This window comes from Netta rufina, assembly GCF_964035555.1.
Source record: "Netta rufina genome assembly, chromosome: 5".
Taxonomy (NCBI): domain Eukaryota; kingdom Metazoa; phylum Chordata; class Aves; order Anseriformes; family Anatidae; genus Netta; species Netta rufina.
This window is the reverse complement of record NC_140128.1, coordinates 12,448,438-12,469,628: the sequence shown is the minus strand read 5'-3', so window position 1 is coordinate 12,469,628 and position 21,191 is coordinate 12,448,438. Positions and strand designations below refer to the sequence as shown.

The following is a 21,191-nucleotide window of genomic DNA, read 5'->3' as shown; positions in this document are numbered from 1 at the left end:
ATAATACCCTGAAAAAAAAAATCAGAAGAAAAACAGAGAGGGCAAAAGAACAATCCTAAAGAGTAGATGTAAGACACTGAGCCACTGAAATTATCCTGCTGAAACCCACTGACAACCACAGTACCTCTAGCTGTTGTTGTACTACATGCATACTTAAACATTTGATGAAACTCCAGCTCAGCTACTTTTTCCTTCTCTGTTTTTTTTTTATTTTTCATTTTTCATTTTTTATTTTTAAATCAAAGGCAATGTCCAAAAACATTCAGTACTAAAGAATTTGTTTATGGCATTGTTTTACAAAAGTTCCTAACAGACAGTGACTATTTTATTGTTGGATGTATCCTTTATTTTATTAATGATGAGAAGTAATCAATGGAATGCTAAAAATAAACTTGTAAAGAAATCTAGTCTGAAATTTGAATCTGAAGCAAATTCAGTGGTCACGGTAACACCAGTTGAAGATTGACTTTTGCCCATTAGTGAAATAGGCATGGCTCTTTTAAAAAGGTCACAAATCTTTCAAATATAGGCACCATGTTTTAAATTTTGCACATACAAAATATGTTCATGTCACTCAAATTACACGATGTGGCAGTGTTGTAAGTCTGAGCATTATTGTCAATTAATGGCAGAGGAAAGAGCCCAAAGCTCACGTAAGACTACTGACTGGGACAAATCTTGAAAAGAGACAAAAGGTATAAAACAACAGTTTTCCTGTTGTATGTGGTTTTGTGTGTGCATGTGTGAGAGTGCATATAACAAAAAATGTTTAGAAGTAAGTTCAGATAATAGCCCATCCATTTGTTCTCAGTTTCTTTTCCAGTTTCATTACCAAAGGCTTTGATTTTAACTGTATGTTAAAATGCAAATTCAAATCCCATATAAACCATTAGTTAGTATGTTGACTGGTTTGAACCAATTAGAAGTGAGAATCACTGTTGAATGTCTTCATTTCATTCTATTTGTCAGCCTCTGGGTACGTAGGGTATTTGACTGTCTCAATTTTTTCCTTAACTTTGTAAGACGGGTACAGGCCTGTTCTTCCTAATTTTCTATTGATGCCTTTTGAATATCCATCCCAGTGATTTCCAGCTACTCCAATTATATCTCCAGGTTCCATAGGAATTTCATCAGCAGTTCGTGGATGATGAGCATAAATAGCAATCTGGTTGTGGGCGTTCTGTCCCCCAAAGTAGTAGATATCATCCAGTGAATGGAAATACGCTGAAGCATCTGGATGCAATGTCTGCATAATTTCATAGGCAACTCGACAAACCTTGGAAATAAAAATAGAAGAGAAGTCATAAATATTATGCATGTGCCTACAATGTATCACGGAAGCCAGCAATCAATGTGTAACAACTAAATTTCACAAAAGAAAGATAAAGGTTTGGAATGTTCAGTGTCTTTTAAAACAAGATAATTGAAAATACCATGTATTTGATAACAAGTGGCATGCAATTTTGAATAAGTATTCTTGAGATCAGATCTAGCAAATAAATAAATACTTAAAATGGTCTACTTTTCTGTAAAAATTGAGAACATTCATATGAACACTAGCCATTATGTCTTTTAAAATGAATGATGCGTAGCCAAATGTAAAAGCAAATCTGTTTTCCTTTTCTACCAGCAATAAAAAGCTTATTTTGCTTCTTGTTGAACCTTTAGCACTTGCATTTTCAAAATTTACTCGGCAGTAATAGAGCTTTACATTTAGGCGGGAGTTGTTTGTTTCTTTAAGGAAACTCTAACTTTCACAAACAGTTCCAGGAGCCAATGGCTTTAAAATGCTGTTACTATTTAGGATAATGGTAAAGTTACGACTGCTAGCAACTTGGAAGAGAGCTAAATGAAACAACTCCAGCAAGATGATGACATTGGTAAGGAGGCAGATGCATTTTGAAGTTCACTTGTGTAACATTTTATGAAGGGAATTTTCTTCAGACTGAAAACATCTCCCAACATCAGAATCATGTTGTGTATCTCAGAGTTGCCAGGAACATAGAAGACTGCCACTACATTAAATGAAGCCCTTTACAACAACATTGGTCAGAAAGCTCTTCTTTGTCAGATGTCTGATTTAATCACTGTGATCTTTTAATCTAGATTATACCTTTCTCTGATCTTGTGTAATTAAATCTTATTTAGTTTAATATAAAACCTGATAAATTAACAGTACTGTAGACTTCTTCAGTAGGAAGAATCATTTGAACTTTTTCTTAACTTCCAATCTGTAAATATAAAAAAGCCTTTTTTCCTTTTTCTTTTCTCCATCTGAAGATAAGGTGAATAGGGCTTTGCTTTTATCCCTCTTCATCTGATCTTTGAAATAACTTTTCAGAAGTAGCTTTCAGAAGATCAGGCAAAGTTAATTATTTTGAAGTACTTGTTATACCCCATAATATAGAAACAAATTTGAATACTATTACACTGGTAAGAGGTTATTTTATAGCTTCTGTGGTTGTTTTTGATGTTTTGTTCTCTGCATGTGTATGCACCCCACAATGAGAAAACACACACACACTGTGAAAGATTCTAAATCTTTTCAGCATAAGTGCTTTTTAGTCAGTGTGAGTGTCCTGCACACCTAAAACATGCAACATTTCTTCCTTTGTAGCCCTGAACCTAGATAACTAAGCTTGAAGTTGTTGATGGTAGTAGACAAGGAACCCACACGCAGAAATATAGTTAAAGCTAAGTAATCCAGCCTCCTATTTTTATTCATAGATTTACTTGTCTTGCAGCCTGTATACTTACATGTACAATGCAAAACACAAAGACTAATAAGCCCTGGAAGGAAAAGAGATTATCAGGAAAAATAAGTCAGGCAGACAGAGCTACAATTTCATCTAAATGAAGACTGAAGAGACAAAAAAGCTATTTGTTTTAATGCGCAATCTTAATTCTGCAGCTGTGTTATGATTTGTGTGTGTTACTGCCATGTGGCTTTTCTATACATTTCAATTTGTGCAACATTACTGAAATAGTGCCAAGGTAGGTTATTTCCCTGAATTCCACATCACTTGACAGGCCTAATTTCTTTAGCAACAATATTTTAATGGAACATCTATTCTTTCATTTATATCAGTATTCATTTAGTTTTGGTAGCACAAATAAGAATTAATATTTGTGCTTCCTAAAAGGTTTAATCCTATTTGAGTATACTGTAATTTTCTATTAATGCCTCTCTAGTGAAGATTTTGACTCTTCCCTCCAGCCCAGAATAGAAAATGGAAAAAAGTCAGCGTAGGTTAGACAGTCCAACATCACACTGGAAATAAATTAGACTATATTCTCACCCTTACTTTGCCTTCATACAGATTGGATACAGGACAGTACTATCATGATTTTGCTTACATTCAAGACAAAGCCAAATTGAAATTTTCCTCAACAGCAGGAAAAAAAATCCAACAGATCTTAGAAAAGCACACTGTAAGAAAATACTGTAGATTGCAATATTTTGAACACACATGAATGCCAGTCCAATGCTGGTTTGCATGTCCAGCAAAATTGATGCAAAACGATTTTTGAGGAGTTTGAATTACTAAAGCAGAAGAAATTGCATAGAATAAATGACAGAAATGGTTGGATCCAATTCACGGTTTTAGTTATTGAGAGTTACAGTCTAATACAGGATTTTCTAGGCTTTAGCAAAGTTTTCTACATTTCTGGAAAACCAAATATGTCATCCAACAAATGTGTCTACTGTTTAATGCAGGCAGTTGGAGAATGAGGATGGCCCTCAAGAATACTATGTACCCCAAAGGTACCCTCAACATGTGGTTATAAAACCAGATGACCTCCAGAGGTCCCCATCAATCCCAATTACTTTAACTATACTGATGTAGTTCAGCATATATTCTTCTTTAGAAATCCCCACAAGTGACAAATCAATTACAATATACTGTCAATTTGTACCTATATGTAGAAATGTTTCTTCTATGTTTATAGACAGTGTTTCATTTGAAGCAAGCTGTTTTAAAAAGTGGAAAACTTTATCTGAACATCGTAATAGCAGAGAATCTTTTAGATTTCTTATTAATAAAAGGTTTTATCCAAGAGCACTTAATTCTTCTTTCAGAGTGTGAACTATCTATACACTGAAGCATAAGACATACTTAAGACATACATAGCCCTGAGTCTTAGTTGACAATCACCTCTTACACTGATATGCATTCAGTGAAGATACTTCAACTGAATCAAACATTTTTATAGAATTGGATGGTTCCTTACAGGATTTTCCTAGTGAGGATTTTTACTTTGGAATTTATTCATGTCTTGCCCTGAAGTAGCTTACGTCAGTAACCTTCTAAATATGATACAAAAAGTCATTTTCTTTGCAGGGTGTGGTGAACAGTGAAAAAAAATGCCTCCATAAGCGTGACTGAGGGGGGCTTTTCTATTTCTTTTCTGGTTTTACTCTCTTCTTGCCATAGTAATGGAATTAAGAATTTTGGCTGTCAAGATCGATATATTGCTCTACTGATCACATCTGAGTATTAATATAACGTTTGTTACCTGATTTTCATTACAGCGCAGGAGACAATTTACATTTGAAGCTACAGAAAGTTGTGTTTTGAAGTGATTTTTAATTTTCAATTTTGTGCCCACTTCCACATAACGGTACAATTGTATGCAATCAAAATCTATCACCATCTGTAGTAGAATGCTTTCCTAACCAGAGCGCTATCTAGGAGCACATATGATGAAGGTAGATTAAAAATGTTCACTCTTTGATTTCAATTATATTTTGCCATAACTGAAGTAGGTGTATCACTATACTTCACAGAACATATGCCTTCTCTGGTATTTGGTGCTTTATTTTTATTATTATTATATATATTTTTAAAACTTTAAATAGCTTTTAAAAACATATTTTCATGATATATGAAATTAATATATGCTATGACATCATAAAGAAGATGCCAACAGTGACAATGATATGATGCAGTTTTCTAATGAACTCCAACATGCTTCACTGGACCACTCAAGAAAACTTACAGCATATAATTATCTGCAACCAGAAGTTTCTATAGCTTGCAGTCGTTAGAATTCACATTTACTGTCCTCCCACCAAATTACTAGAAATGTAATAGATACTGAAGAGAAATTAAATGTCTAGTTTCTTCATTCTTTGCCACTCCAGCTATCAACTGAGGCAACAGCAGATGTGTTTAAGTTGTAACAGAGTGCCACGAATTACAGAAATGGATGGATACAAGTTATATATTAACTTTATGCAAAGTTTAGAAGTGTTAAACATTTTAAAGTATTTTTTACTTCATTCAAACACCTTATTAAAGCAAATACTTCCAATTGAAGAGAAGTAATCAACCAGTGCTTACAATCATCTAAATGTTCACATAGTATAAAAAGACTAACACAGCCATGAAATTTTCATAAAAGATCACTGAGAACAAGATAACAGAAGCGTGAAGAAAATTAAAATTTAGAACTGGTATATATAATCTATACTGTATTTGTATTGCAGTTTACCTGGGATGAAAATGTACAGACAAGGAAGTCTGCTTGAGACAAAAAGTGGATATCCAGAATAACACCTCTTAGGGAGTTTTCAGTGTATCGATTGTGAAGTCCTGCTGACCAAGATATGGAGTTATCACTGATAAATTCATAATTTGGATACCTGTGAAAATATAATACACTGTTAACAGAAGTGTTTTTTTGTTTATAAGTTCTGTTAGTAAGTATTGTAACTGCTGCAAGATAAAGTTGTTAATCTGTTTTAAGTGAGCCTGTGTTTTACACTCTACTATATTACTGCTGCCTCGGTGCACACCCTCTATTTATCCAGAAAGTTAAATAAAAATACACTACAAGTCTGAGATATGAATCTGCAAAAAAAAGTGTAAAAACATCAGCAAGTATATGCTGTATTCTGTTAATTGTATTGATTTTTACACAAAATACACTGAGATAATTTAGCTTTTTCTTCTACTAAATGGAGTATAGGACAATCTTTGCTAAACTACATTTTTGTTGATTAATATACTTTTTAATAGATAGCGATTATAATACTGTGCAAGAAAATCAGTCACCTCCAAAAGGACATATTAAATAAATGAATCTAAACTAAACCAAAAAGGAAATTGTCTTTCATAGTTATTAAGGCTGTCCAGAGAATAGATTTTATACTTTACTAGTCAAAAGGAAATAAAAGAAATGTAAACCTTCCTATTAATGTATTTCTTGAAATATCAGACAATTGGTAATATTTCAAGTAAAAATACTTTTATTTGAAATATATATTTGTGTGTATATGTATATATATGTAAGGTTTTACAAAGTAAAATAAGTTTCTAATATGTAACAATGACTTCGAAAGAAATAAAGTCCTTTTTGAAAACACTGTAAAACAGCGATCTTTCTCAGAATGTTTTCACTCTTCACTGAGGAGCTGAAATAAAACTGAGTAAAGTAGTGTGGATTAATTAAATTTTAACTCAGTCTCTCACCAAAAGTAAGTTCTACATGAAAAATTCCAGGAAGATGTAACAAAGATGATAATTACTCTGCTGTTACACAAATTTATTTCAATCATGAAGTGCAAATTGCATGACTAACCTACCAACTACAAGTTTCTACTACAGGGCTGATTATAAAAAATTTAAATAAGATGTAGTTTTCAAATTTATCATTTTATAGCAATTATAAAGCAATATATTACATAAGATAGTAAGGTAGCTAATACTACATTTGTAAGAATTAATCGTTATTAAAGTGTCTAATAGAGAAAATCAGAATACAGAACAGGCCCCAGTGCTAGAGCAACCATACTTAGACTTCTAAGTAGATTTTTCAAAGCCTAATAGAACTGTGTTGAACATTCCTCAGAGTAAGGAGGTTTATACACAGAGTTCTTGAAACCTTACTGAAGTTAACACACGTTTATACACAACAGTGTAACATGCAGACTCTGGACGCAGGGTAGACATAATTACGACAGCCTCTGGTACAAATATGCCTGATCTATTCCATTTCCATGCTCAAACTATGGGAAAACTGTTTTCAGAAGTTGAACAGGTAAATATAGTAGGCTTTTCCACCAAGCATTCACTAGCTATATGACTATCAAATCAGGAAATTAATTGCAAAAGGCAATCAAAAAGGTTTGTGCAAAGCTTCCATATCTAGGATTAAATAATTTGAGGAGTAATTTGAATTTATCTTTATAGTAACTTTAATAGAATTTTACCTTCCCAAGAGAAATACCTGCTCTAAAAATTAATGTATCTACAGTAAATTTATTTCTTGAACAACCTATTTCTTACTAGCAAGATGTCAGTCCAGTAACTTAACAAATAATGAATTTGGAAAAAAAAAAAAAAAAAAAAAAAAAAAAGTATCATATTTGATCCTGTTTAAAAAAAAAAAAAAAAAAAAAAAGTCATCTGCTGTCTTGTACTTCTGACAACAGAATGAAAGCAGGAGGCACAAAATAATCCCATCCATAATGTAGTTTCTCTCCCAAAATATAGTCTCCCCTCCCCGGAGAAGAACTCCTTTATCAGGTAGCATAGTGATAAGACAAGGAAAAATTATTTTAATCTAAAAAATGGTAGATACAGATATTAGGAAGAAATTCTTTAATTTGAGGGTAGTGAGCCAATGATACACATTTAAAATCATAAAATGGTTTGGGTTGGTGTATCTCTTCTTCATATCTAAAAATCATATCTAATTTTTCTAAAGCTACCTAACAGATTCTTGATAGCTATATACAGTCCAGGCAGGACATTTTTTCAAGTTAAGAAAAAAAATAAATATCAGAGGAGGTTGGGAAAGACATAGTTTAAAGTCACTCCTTCCTGCAACTACCAGCCTCATAACTATACAAATCAAGCAGTTTTATCAGAGAATTTCAAGTTCCCATTGGTTTCAGAAGCTGGTCAACTAGCTTTGTAAATATAGCTTACTGCTAAATTGTGCAAGAGGTGCAAACCAAGGAAAGTCTCAGGGTCCTTTTCTCAAATTGCTACAACTGAAGATACATCCAGAACAGGCAATGCATTTTTTTCCCTCCAAAAAGACAGTGTGAGCATGTATGCATATGCATGCGTGTAAACAGATGGATAAAAGAATGTGTTTGTCCAGGTCTTGCCCTAAAAAGAAATGGAAAATGTACAAGCTGTTGAACAAACAAGAACTCTGAAGCACTGCTAAATTCTACATACTGGATGTAGTGCAACTTGGTCATGATGGGAGGGGGCATGGGCTTGCAACAGCTAAACTACAGATATTATACAAGGAGAAAAGACATTTAACTTGCTATTTCGGAAGTAAAGCAGCAGCAAAACAGTGAAAAACAGAGCTTTCATAAGGGCTGGAAAAACTCACTAGAGATAGAAATTAGTGCAAAAACTGGAAAAGCAAATTACAGATGACATTACAGGTAAACAGCCAGAAGAAAAGAATTTAATTTGCTTTATTTTAGTGCTTATTTGGATGAGAAGGAGATGTAAACAATTTCGTATATAAACCAGAAAGATATTGAATATTCTTTATTATTTTGTAGGCATGTTCAGATGCACTATTTTGAGCACACTACCTTGAAGAGAGAAGATGCTGTCAATAATAATATAGACTAGAAAGACATAAAAAATTAAAAAGTTTGTGTTTGAAAACTTTTAGATCAGCCAAAGAACAAGCAATTTACAGCATCCCTAACATATCAGTATCCATGAGAAATGCCATGACCTCTGCTTACCAGAGTATTTAGAATGTTTAATCCCATAATCATTACGGCTCCTCTCTAATCATGTTCTATGTCACAGTGTTTTGCTTTTTTTGTGTGTGTGTGTTTTGGGATTTTATTTTTGAAATCAAGAGACACACACACACAAACAAACAAAAAAAACAACTCAACTCTTACAAACCAATACTGCTGACTCCACTGTCTTTACTATTTGTACTTGCAGCGGGCAGACATCTGGCTACAAGTCTGAATATTAGTGTTTTCATGACTATCAATACTTTGAAATACTTAATAGAAAGAAAATGCCTATCCATGTGTATGGTAGCTAAATTTTCATTAAATGCCAACAATGTTTGATGGTCAATCACTCTCATATAAAGAGAATTTCTATTACTTACCAATATTACTGCACCAAATAATAAATGCAACGTAAGAGTTATTCAAGTACAGCATGACAGTTTTTTTGATCAAAGCAACATGAGTAGAACTTCTTTATTTTTGGTCAAGCATCAAGTAATTTGTAGCTTTCTTCCCAAGTAAAGGAAAAAAATGGTTCATTATTCCTAAAGCTTGACCTTAACCTGAGTTCAGATATCCTTAAATGATGAAGTACCAAATTGGATCCTGCCTTCTATCACAGGAGGTTTCAGATGTCTTCTGCTCTATTGCAAACAGCTGTTGCATGTAAGAAACTTGGAAAATTATGTTTCAGTGTAAACTACATCACAATGAAACCTCAGCAAGAATACACACAAAAGAAAAATCTTCACAATTTACAGACTCTATGACTTATTAAAAGAATACAAAAGAAATTACTAATAGGATAGTACTAATTATTAATTACTAATAGTACTAATAGGATATATCTATTCATATTTTAATAAGAATGTGATTTAGAATGTACTTTGAACTGCCATAAAAACTGAAATACTTAATAAAATTCAGAACTGTTTTACTAACTCACAATTCTAATATTAGGTTTTGTTTCTACAGAGGGCTTGGGACAATATAATTGCACTGGTAGTGCATCTTATTATTATTCAGAGCTAAACAGTGCTAACAATTTAATATTGAACAACAAAAAAATGCATAACTAAGACTGTCAATGCAACATCGAGTTTTGTTATGTTACAAAAAGTAATTAAAATTATTTAGGAAAATGTAATTCACTAAGTACTACAACCTCAACCTTGTATTGCCCGTCTTTTCATTGTTCAGATATGTACTTTAAATTTTATGCTATCATAATTGTTTCTGCTGCTGTTCTTGTTCCTACATATACAAAAAAGGAAGGATTAGAATGCCATCACCTGTGGAGTTTTACACATTCATTTAATTTTTTCAAAACTCCATTAATTTTAAACAGCTGCTTTTTTAGAAATGAAAGAAAAACAGAAATAGCAGATCTAAAATACACAGGTTTGCAATGCTGTAGATAATTCATCTATTACAAAATAACATTTTCTGCTTACCTTGTATATGCCAAAGAAGTTTTATAATCCAATATGTTATCTTAAATATTTTTTCCAAGCATGTCTAACAAGAATAAAACAGTTCAAAACCTGCGATTTTCAAGTTATCTTGATTTTAAAATTTTTAGTTTCCTTGCTTAAAGGAAAAAAAAAAGAAATCATATATATTCTTTTGCTCAAGAGACAAAAAGAAAATAGAAATTGGTGCTATTCAGTAGGCAGACAAATAGCACTCAAAGGGAAAATATGTTAATCTGTACTCAGTAACAACTATGTTTAAACTCAATGGATCTAAAGTTTATCCTAGTTTCCACAGTCAGGGCAAATAAGCATTTGTGAAATTGTTTATATGCCATGAACACCTCAAGGAACATTATTCTTCCATATGCATCTGCTTTCTTTTACTAAATAGTAGGTTTTACCATCTCAGTAACACCTGGAAAAACACGCAACTTAACAATAAGTTTGTACAGGGAAATATAGGCCATGTTGGGATGCATAGTATACATTTCCAGGTTTAAAGTTAAATTTGCTACAATAGACAGGGATGTCATATAGCTAGGACAAGTTGTGACAGCCATGTTCTAAAGAGATAGAAGAGGACAGAACAAAAAAAGGGACCAAGACAGTTGTACAGACCAAGAAACCCACGTACATTTAAGGACATACTTTACATTTATTCAATGGGTACTGTGAAAAAACCATGTCTTACATGTAGTGAATAGAGAGAAACCTTTCCAAAGACGCTTGAGGAGTTTTTGAACTACTGTTTAAAAATTTATCTGGCAACTAGAATCATGGAATAACCTGAGCTGGAAAGGAATCACAGGGATGATTGAGTCCAACTCACAGACCAACTGTTCACAGAAAGGTATTGTTTGGACAGATGAAACTTCTCAATACATTAACTAGTTTGTAACATTATTCCAAAACAGCTTCTTTTTAATACATATGTTCTATGTATGTTGGTGTGTTTATTATTTACATTAATATATTAAGAAAATATTTTATTTTTACTTCTCTTTTAGACCATTGGGTTGTTTTTAGATAGCCATTCTAGGTGAAATGTAGAATTAAGCTTTATATTTAAGCATCCTTGGGAAAAGAAATCATCCAAAAAAGAATTTCTAAGAGAAAAATCAGAAACTCTGGAAGCTGAAATGCAATCTTAGCTGTATAAATGATGGGAAAAATAATGATCTGTGCCGACAATAGCCAGAAACTGTAAATTGTAATTGTAACCAGCAGGAACAAACTGTAATATATACATAATTCATCTTACTTGGATTTGGCCTCTTGCAACAATGAAGGGTCATCTGTAGCCAAATACACTCTTTTTTTATCAACATGCATTCTGCGAGCAAGAAGTTCAAACCGCTCTTCAACATGCACCATATATTCTTCAATGGGATGAAATGCTGCTTCTGTTCCTACTTTGTCTGTCCTTCGAACATGAACACTGGAAAAGAGCAGAAATTACGCATTATTAACTGCAAAATCTGAAACATATCTGAAAATTTTTAACATGAAGTTCACTGTCAGCCACCTCTTGGAAGCAACATAATTATCTTATAAAGAAGGTAAAGGATAACTGGATAACTGAAATAACTGGAAGAAAAGAATGAAGAAGACTTAATTGCCATGTATGGTGGCATGTAAAATGTTGACTTAGCCTTTTTCCCTCAGCTATAAAAGCAATGGTCACTTGAAAAGAAGACACAGACAGAAAAGTGTCTACAATACAAACTGTAAGGCAACTCCATGAATGAAATTCTGTTTTACATTTCTAAATATCAAAGGACACTTAAACAAACCTTCTATTGAGCCTCCTTTTATACAATGCTTTCCAACTACAGGTCTAGAAGTATGCTTTGAAGAAATACTTGTGATCAACTTATATTACACACAATTAAAAAACCAATTACTTCATCTAGAAAGGACCCTCTGTCTCCTCAAAATACTTGAGGCTCTTGGACAACCACCATAAAACAATTCCTTATGAACAGGAATAGCTATATACACATATCAAAGTACAGGCAATTGAACAGAAAATAATACCCACCCGATTACTGGATGTTTGAAACCAAGTTTCCTTGTAGCTTCCTCTATTTCTTTTTCTAACCAAGGCTGTGGACGAATCAAGTATTTGACAAACTGTGAGACCCACCACACTGCAGGATCCCCATGTACACGAATTAGCCTATCAGCCAGGTCTTCAGGGATAGCCAATGGTAAATAAGGTGGCCGTGGGTGCAAGCTGTCAACAATGGGAAGTTCCACCACCTGGACATCCTTATCATTAGCCTCACCTGTTTTAAAATACATACAAGGATGAGTCATGTAGTTTACTTTATTAATAAGCTCTACCACTGACTTGTAACATCCCAAACATATCAGCTAAACAGTGGCTTCAGCTTCAAAAAGACTACCAAAACCTTTCTCTACTTTTTCAAAGACAACATTAAAAGAAACACAGTTTCAGACTAGAATTATGTATAAACGTTATCTAGCAATCTATCCCAAAAGAACAGTGTTGAAGGTCTTTAAATTCTTAGCATCTGGTAATAAATAAAATATAAGTTGCACTCCTGTTCATATATTCATACTTTTTGTTTCATATATATATGACTACAGCATTAATGTGTGCTAAGGCTTACTTGGCCGTAACTTGTTATTTAAAATGCTTAAATTCAGTTTCAGGGGGAAAACAACAACAAAAATACCTTTAGGCATAAGAAACTGTTTAAAAAAATAACAACTATACAGCACTATTGTTTTTTTATGAGTATTTTTTGCTTACCTTCAACTTTTTGAATACATTTTAACATAGCAAATCTCAGCATTTCAGACATCATTAGAAGCACTGAATTAGCTATTCTACTGACAGAAAGACAATTCTTGTCTTGAAGAACTTAAACTATGAATCTAAGCAGCAAACTAAACAGATCAAGGAAAATATCCAAGCACTATAAAAGTATGTGATTTACTTAAAGATAAGAATTTGTTATCTTTAAAATACCAACTAAAACAACATACAGATGTTTTAGATGGGACTGTCATTCAAGGCTAGATTGCCCTTAAACATTTTTAACTCAGTTTTTACAAATTACTCCAATGTAAATATCTACATAACTGATAATTCAAAGGCATTTTCATATACTGAAATAAATAATGTCAACAAATGGCAACATTATATAATGCATTACATTTTTGAAACATTAAACATTTCAGATAAAACTTCTCCACTGTTCATTTCATCTAAAAGAATATTTTCATTTCTTGCAGTGGTTCCTGGCGAAGATAGTTCATTCGCTGCTTAAGTGCTCACCATCCAGGAAAGAAAACTGTTTTACATATAAGCAAATCAAACTGCAGAAGACCAAGTAAACCTACTGGCTGACAAAATCAATTCAGTGCAAACATAATAAGCCTCATTATTTTAAGAACAGTTAGATATCACTAAGGTTACAAAACTTTTGTATGCACCAAAAGTCATTCCAGTATATTTGTGACAGTCCTAGAAATAAGACAATTGCATGATTAAGTCACGGATTTTCCAGACATTACACTAATACAAGAGGGCTTACCAAAACTAGTCAAGATTCAGCAGTAATTCTCTGAGAAATACTTATTTAAATAAGGGCCTTATTTGAAATGGTTAGGTATACTTGCAATTGATTTTTAACAGATTTGGAAAATTTGTCTTTATAAATGTTAATAAAACATCGCTGTGCTGCATAACACCACTATGAAGGCATCTTTTAGAATAATTTCCCACAGAATATGTACTGCAGGTACGGATGATACTTAATTCAAGAAGGCAATTCATATTTTTAATATGCATTATATCACACTTACAGGAAAACATTTAGTAAAAATATTGACCATTTGAGTTTGTTTATAATTAGATAGATGATAGTTCAGCAGTACATCTTCAGAAAGCTGCAATAAATAAATTTAGCCTGAAGCCATGGAAGTGCTAAATCTGGTGCTTCTGCAGCATTCTAAACAAAACTTTCAATGTTTGTAGAAAGATCCCTAATGGGCGAGATTATTATAAATCTAGAGCTCATCTTACCGTATCTTCAAGATTAATGATATAGTAAATAAACAAAACTGGGATTAATAGGTAAGCATATACATTAAAAAACATTCAGAAGCCTTGTTGATTGATACAAATTGTAGCTGTCCTGAAGACAATGAAGTTGGATTAAAATGATCTACTTAAACAAAGATTTCACTAGTTTTAGATACTCATTCTCTAAATCTTAAAATATTCATTCTTCTACTTGCAAGTTGAAATCAGTTAAATAATGCATCATGCCATAAAAAGTAATAATCTGTCTTTTTCTTATGTTGATAGTTCAAATCACAGAATCATGTCAATCACTGGCCAATCCTGTCCAATTTCCTGCTCAGCTCAAGGCCAGCTTTGACATTTGATCATGGAATCATAGAATTACTTGGGTTGGAAGACACCTCTGCAGTTAATAGGTCACCAACATTTCAGTAGTCCTTCTAGCTACTTTTTACAATGTGATTCATTTTGCTTTTATAGCTGCCAAAATTTTCCCCTATAATTCAAATTATAGCTTATCTAATTTTCATGTGATTCAAGGTGCTATTTCTCGGTTTGTATTTACCCACATAATTGCCCTCCAAATTTCTGTGACTTAATCAATTTTTCCTTTCCTGAATAACCAGAAGATCACACTTCTTTGTAATAATCACAAAGCACTACAATATTTATATTACTCTTATCATAACATAATACTCTGGAGGAAAACTGAGGACTTTGAGGTTGTGGAGTCTTCTCTGGAGATATTCAAACCCCGCTCAGATAACATCCTATGCAACGTGCTCTAGGTGAACCTGCTTGGCAGAGGTGTTGGACTTGATGATCTTCAAAGGTCCCTTCCAACCTCAGCCTGTGATTCTGTGATTCTGACTTGTAAATAAATTGGTTTTTATTCAAAGAATCCATGCCAGTTGCACCATCTAGTTCTTCTTCACCATTTTTCATATGTTAACCACTAACAGATCAGTAATATACAGTTTCAGTTTGCAGGAGTCCCACTGATTACTTTTTAAATACTGAAATCCACTGTGTTTGTTATATGAAGCATAACATTTCACCACAATATCCCAACGTGCCTTAATTGCTTACTTTATAGCTCACAAGACTTTTTGTGATTTGACATAAACTTACTGCCTGTATGCTTTTCAGATTTAGTATTAGTTTTCCTAACCTAAATCCTATTTAGATCTGTTTGTATATTTGTATATTTCATACCAATTTCTTTGAAGACTAAAAAATGTTGGTTTGGCTCAAAATTTGTCATACATTCCCACTTACTTCCATCTGAATACCAGCTCAGAGCTGTATTTGGATGGGCGTTTTTGTTGGGTGTGAATTACTTTCCATGGGAAAATATTGTCCTTATTCCAAGTAACAATCAATACTATTGGTTAACAGAAAAGACTGTTTGAACACTTCATACATTTTCCCATTATCTCAAAATTCATCTACTTTCACGATAGTCTTTCAAGAAGCAGCACCTAAAAGTATGCTATGAACATTGTGCTAAGGACATTTATGTTGTTTAAATGAGAATTTCCATTTAATTTGAGTTTGTGTTGCTAGAATCAAAACCAACCAAACTCTGATAAAAATGGAATAGCTTCATTGCTTTTCTGTTTTTATAATAAAGATTTCTTTGAGGCAATATCAACTTGCATAGGACTCTAATCACAGCTCTTCTTAAGTAGCAACCTGAAAGACCTGTTGCCAATTTGAATCCTCACTCTGAGGGAAAAATTCTAAATTCAATCATATAAGAGGTGTCAGAGTGCTAGGAATACTGTTCAGATTAGCATAAGATAATATGGTGAGAGGGACTGTGCTGAATTCTCACAAGGCTCCTCATTGTCTTACAGGCTACTGCAATGTACTGCAAAGACAGCAGGTTCATGGTTCATCAACTTCAATGATATTTTAATGTTTCTTGTTGCAAAGCAGACAAAAACATATCTAATGGAAGCTATGCAATGTTCTGGTGTGTTCTGCTATTTATGAATCATCAACTAGTTCAGAAGAAAGGAAAAGTATCCTTCTTTTATCTGTTCTGTGCTGCACACTACATCTCCTACAACTCTGTTTTGGACATTTACAAACATTTTTATGAGAGTCAGCTATTAAGAACTTTATGCCATGTTTGAATTATAAAGTGGAATCAAAATGAGATAACGAATCCTATTTTGTCATACTACAAATTGTCTTTTTATTTGCTTTATTTCTAAGATTTTGCATTGTACATTTTTAATAAGAAGTTTTTGAAACTGGATACCACTTACCAAGTTTTTAAATTACTCTTTATCTAACCAAACATTTCTAGGCATGCAGGTCTTGAATAAATGTGGTGCAATTCAGTTTTAAAGAAACTGAAAATACAGTCTCTTTTTTTCAGGATTTATATGCCATAACATTCAGGGCTTTTCCTGCACCCTCTCCTCTCCTCTCCTCGGACACCATTTTTTGGATCCCCTCTGACTGAACTCGCCTCGCCTCAGACGCCATTTTGTGGGTCCCTTCAGACTGAACTCGCCTCTCCTCTCCTCTCCTCTCCTCTCCTCTCCTCTCCTCTCCTCTCCTCTCCTCTCCTCTCCTCTCCTCTCACGCCATTTTGTGGGTCCCTTCTGACTGAACTCTCCTCTCCTCTCCTCTCCTCTCCTCTCCTCTCCTCTCCTCTCCTCTCCTCTCCTCTCCTCTCCTCTCCTCTCCTCAGACGCCATTTTGTGGGTCCCTTCTGACTGAACTCTCCTCTCCTCTCCTCTCCTCTCCTCTCCTCTCCTCTCCTCTCCTCTCCTCTCCTCTCCTCTCCTCTCCTCTCCTCAGACGCCATTTTGTGGGTCCCTTCTGACTCTCCTCTCCTCTCCTCTCCTCTCCTCTCCTCTCCTCTCCTCTCCTCTCCTCTCCTCTCCTCTCCTCTCCTCTCCTCTCCTCTCCTCTCCTCTCCTCTCCTCTCCTCTCCTCAGACGCCATTTTGTGGGTCCCTTCTGACTGAACTCTCCTCTCCTCTCCTCTCCTCTCCTCTCCTCTCCTCTCCTCTCCTCTCCTCTCCTCTCCTCTCCTCTCCTCTCCTCTCCTCTCCTCTCCTCTCCTCTCCTCTCCTCTCCTCTCCTCTCCTCAGACGCCATTTTGTGGGTCCCTTCTGACTGAACTCTCCTCTCCTCTCCTCTCCTCTCCTCTCCTCTCCTCTCCTCTCCTCTCACGCCATTTTGTGGGTCCCTTCTGACTGAACTCTCCTCTCCTCTCCTCTCCTCTCCTCTCCTCTCCTCTCCTCTCCTCTCCTCTCCTCTCCTCTCCTCTCCTCTCCTCTCCTCTCCTCTCCTCTCCTCAGATGCCATTTTGTGGGTCCCTTCTGACTCTCCTCTCCTCTCCTCTCCTCTCCTCTCCTCTCCTCTCCTCTCCTCTCCTCTCCTCTCCTCTCCTCTCCTCTCCTCTCCTCAGACGCCATTTTGTGGGTCCCTTCTGACTCTCCTCTCCTCTCCTCTCCTCTCCTCTCCTCTCCTCTCCTCTCCTCTCCTCTCCTCTCCTCTCCTCTCCTCTCCTCTCCTCTCCTCTCCTCTCCTCTCCTCAGACGCCATTTTGTGGGTCCCTTCTGACTGAACTCTCCTCTCCTCTCCTCTCCTCTCCTCTCCTCTCCTCTCCTCTCCTCTCCTCTCCTCTCCTCTCCTCTCCTCTCCTCTCCTCTCCTCTCCTCTCCTCTCCTCTCCTCTCCTCAGACGCCATTTTGTGGGTCCCTTCTGACTGAACTCTCCTCTCCTCTCCTCTCCTCTCCTCTCCTCTCCTCTCCTCTCCTCTCCTCTCCTCTCCTCTCCTCTCCTCTCCTCTCCTCTCCTCTCCTCAGACGCCATTTTGTGGGTCCCTTCTGACTGAACTCTCCTCTCCTCTCCTCTCCTCTCCTCTCCTCTCCTCTCCTCTCCTCTCCTCTCCTCTCCTCTCCTCTCCTCTCCTCTCCTCTCCTCTCCTCTCCTCTCCTCTCCTCTCCTCTCCTCTCCTCTCCTCTCCTCTCACGCCATTTTGTGGGTCCCTTCTGACTGAACTCTCCTCTCCTCTCCTCTCCTCTCCTCTCCTCTCCTCTCCTCTCCTCTCCTCTCCTCTCCTCTCCTCTCCTCTCCTCTCCTCTCCTCTCCTCTCCTCTCCTCTCCTCTCCTCTCCTCTCCTCTCCGTACCACCTGCTATTGAAAAGTGACATTTGTCATAAGTCTGTCACTGTTTCTTACTTGCGTATTGGTCTGAATATTGGCTTCTGTGGCTACATGCACATACCCAGGCTACCCATTTTGATGATCCTTACTGAATATTAACAAAACATACGGCTTTCTTTCAAATTTAGCTAATACTGGTCCAATATTCAGAAGCTGTAGGAAGTTAGAAGAAGAAATTAGCAAATAGGAAGGTATAGCATGATGACAAAACATTTGCTCTCTCAGGAAACAGCTAAATAAATTCTCTGCCAAGTATACTATTTTATCAGTCTTACCAAAAGGAAAATATTTGCTGGCTCTCTTATTTCTGCTCCAGCAAAGTTCTAACTTCCACAGCTCTTAAACTACCAGTGTGTCTTGTAACACAAGTTCCATTCATTGACTTTCGATAGTATTTATTTTCCCATGTCATTTTGGATCTTTGAAAATCCCACATATAACCAAAAATGCAACATAAGTAGTGATCTTACTGTCCTTATAACTAACAAGATTTTATTGTATGTTGTCAGTCTTGGACCTAATGAAAACATGAACTGGGCATGTCCATTTCTGCCTCTGAAATAGCAAGCAAAACTAAAGCAGCAGTACCTATTAATTGCCTTTAGGGCCTCCATTCCCTTAAGCTCAGATGGACTATGTTATGAGGAACTATATTTTCAAATCACTCTTATCACTTACATATTAGAAGCTGTTTTGGCCATCACCATCACACTTTGAGAGAATATGATAAGGTAAAGATTTTCCCTTCCACACTTGTTTAGATACCCAGCATGCCAACTGAAAAGTTTACAGATGAAGACTGTGATTCCACAAATTGACTTCAAATTATCAGTGAGTGAAGGTATTTTCAGTGGACAATCAAACTAAGTAGAACCCAAGAAGCTTAAGAGTAATTTATTTTCCCTTTATCTTTATATATTCAAACTTCTTTTGAACCATGTCCCATTTCTTCTGTACAGCCTATATGAAAAGGGCACCTATCCAAGAAGAGTTCAAGTTCACTGACTACTGGAAAATGTGATAAAAAATATATTTGCAAAGGCAAATATATATTTACAATGCAAAGGTTGTTTTGACATGTTATATAGGTTTATTCATTCACCCAAACAGTTGAAAGAGCTGGCAATTTAAAGGTAAGATCTTACACAGGGATAGCTGAAATTACTTAGAAAAACATATAGAAAAGATCTCTACAGAAATATTGATGAAAAACTAATTTCAGATTTAATTTGAAATAATTCCACTGAAGATGATTGCGTCTAATGTTAATTACTATATAACCAAAAGTACTTCCAAATACTTTCTTTGCATATTAGTTTGTCTTTTCTGGAATGGATGATAAACAGCTTTCTTTTCTAATAATCATTTAACAGCTGCAGGGATTGATCTCTGTCATGTATAAGCTAACTGGACGTGCATACAGGTCTGTAACATTTTTAAGTGGGAAAAAAAACAAAACAACCTATATTTTAGGGGACCTGTAAGTTCTCAACAGGTCATGAAAATGGGGTTTAATATCTGGAGTTGGCTGCCCAACTAGCAGCTAAGTGCTCCCTTTTTAGAACAGACATTTATTGCCTTTTTGAGCTAATGGTTTATAACTTCAGCTTACAATCTTGTTTTGTCCTACATTTAAACACTTGGAACACTCCCCGAGAGCATATCTTCCAATGAATTAGTAAAAATGCCTTCATGTGCAAGTCCAGATGGAACATAACCCTCAAGGTGCACATAGACAAAAAGATGTTTTAGTTGATCATAAATAAAACAGTAGAGAATAAAACTGCTATAGTGTTGGAAATTCATAGCAGTGAGGCATGCTTCACCTCAACAGGGTAGCTAAAAGAAACTAATAGAAATGGGGACACATTCTACTTCCATTGTGTGCTAACGTAAAACAGAGGAAAATAAAGAGGGTCATTCTGTAATAATGGAAAAGGAAATTTCTCTGGTCTTCAGTCATAAAGTGTATGCCTATTTTCAAGTGGTCTGAAGACATAATTTTGCATTTCCAAAAAAAAAAAAAAAAGTAAGGGAAAGAAGTAAGGGAAGAATCAATAACAAGGAATATAACTCACATTTAAGTACATTTTTCTTCACAACTGCTACAGTAACAAAGTATCGTTAATATACACACTACTAGAAGCTTTTCTAAAAAAATAATACTGCTTCTTATAGCAGTTAAGGGCACTTGCAAAGAAAATAACTATGTTTTTGTGATTTGTCTTGGGATTTATGCAATAGCAGATAAAGGAAAATAGGTTCTAATGATTTCTCTTCAAAACATGTTAGATGGTATCCAATAGATATTTAATACCAAAATGATGAGATTCTAATAAAGTTGTGTGGGTATGTTTTTCCCTAGGAATATTAAATGAATATTGTTTCACATGAAATGTTAACAAAATAATGTACTTGCTATGTAGGTAGAAGACCAATGCACCTTTTTCTCTTGAAATGATTTCTCTTGAATGATTTTCTCTTGGAGAAGTGGCCAGTCACTTCTGATCCGTTTTTGCTCTTATTTAGTTGTCGTACCTACAGGTAAACGTCCCCTGCATCTAAAAAATGTTGACAAGTAGTATACCAAAAAAAAAAAAAAAAAATCCATATAAGCCAAATATCTAAAACAGGGCAGGATTTTAAGGCCAGAGTAATCCTAATTGCAAAGTTGTGCGTAAGAATGTGTAGGAAAACTATCCTCAGTCTGAAAAGTTTTCCTAGACTGACAA

General features: G+C 35.1%; 1 protein-coding gene across 4 annotated transcripts in view; it reads right to left on the bottom strand.

Moving 5' to 3' along the window:
- FUT8 (fucosyltransferase 8) overlaps positions 1–21,191 on the bottom strand; it is a 91,039-nt gene continuing 69,848 nt past the window's right edge. For all 4 annotated transcript variants that reach the window (XM_084287427.1, XM_084287429.1, XM_084287428.1 and 1 more), the window contains 4 exons: positions 12,251–12,497; positions 11,471–11,647; positions 5,497–5,647; positions 1–1,276 (listed from right to left, as the gene is read on the bottom strand). In XM_084287427.1, the coding sequence (XP_084143553.1) occupies positions 959–1,276; positions 5,497–5,647; positions 11,471–11,647; positions 12,251–12,497 (893 nt within the window). In that variant the 3' untranslated portion in view covers positions 1–958. The remainder of the gene's footprint in view (positions 1,277–5,496; positions 5,648–11,470; positions 11,648–12,250; positions 12,498–21,191) is intronic.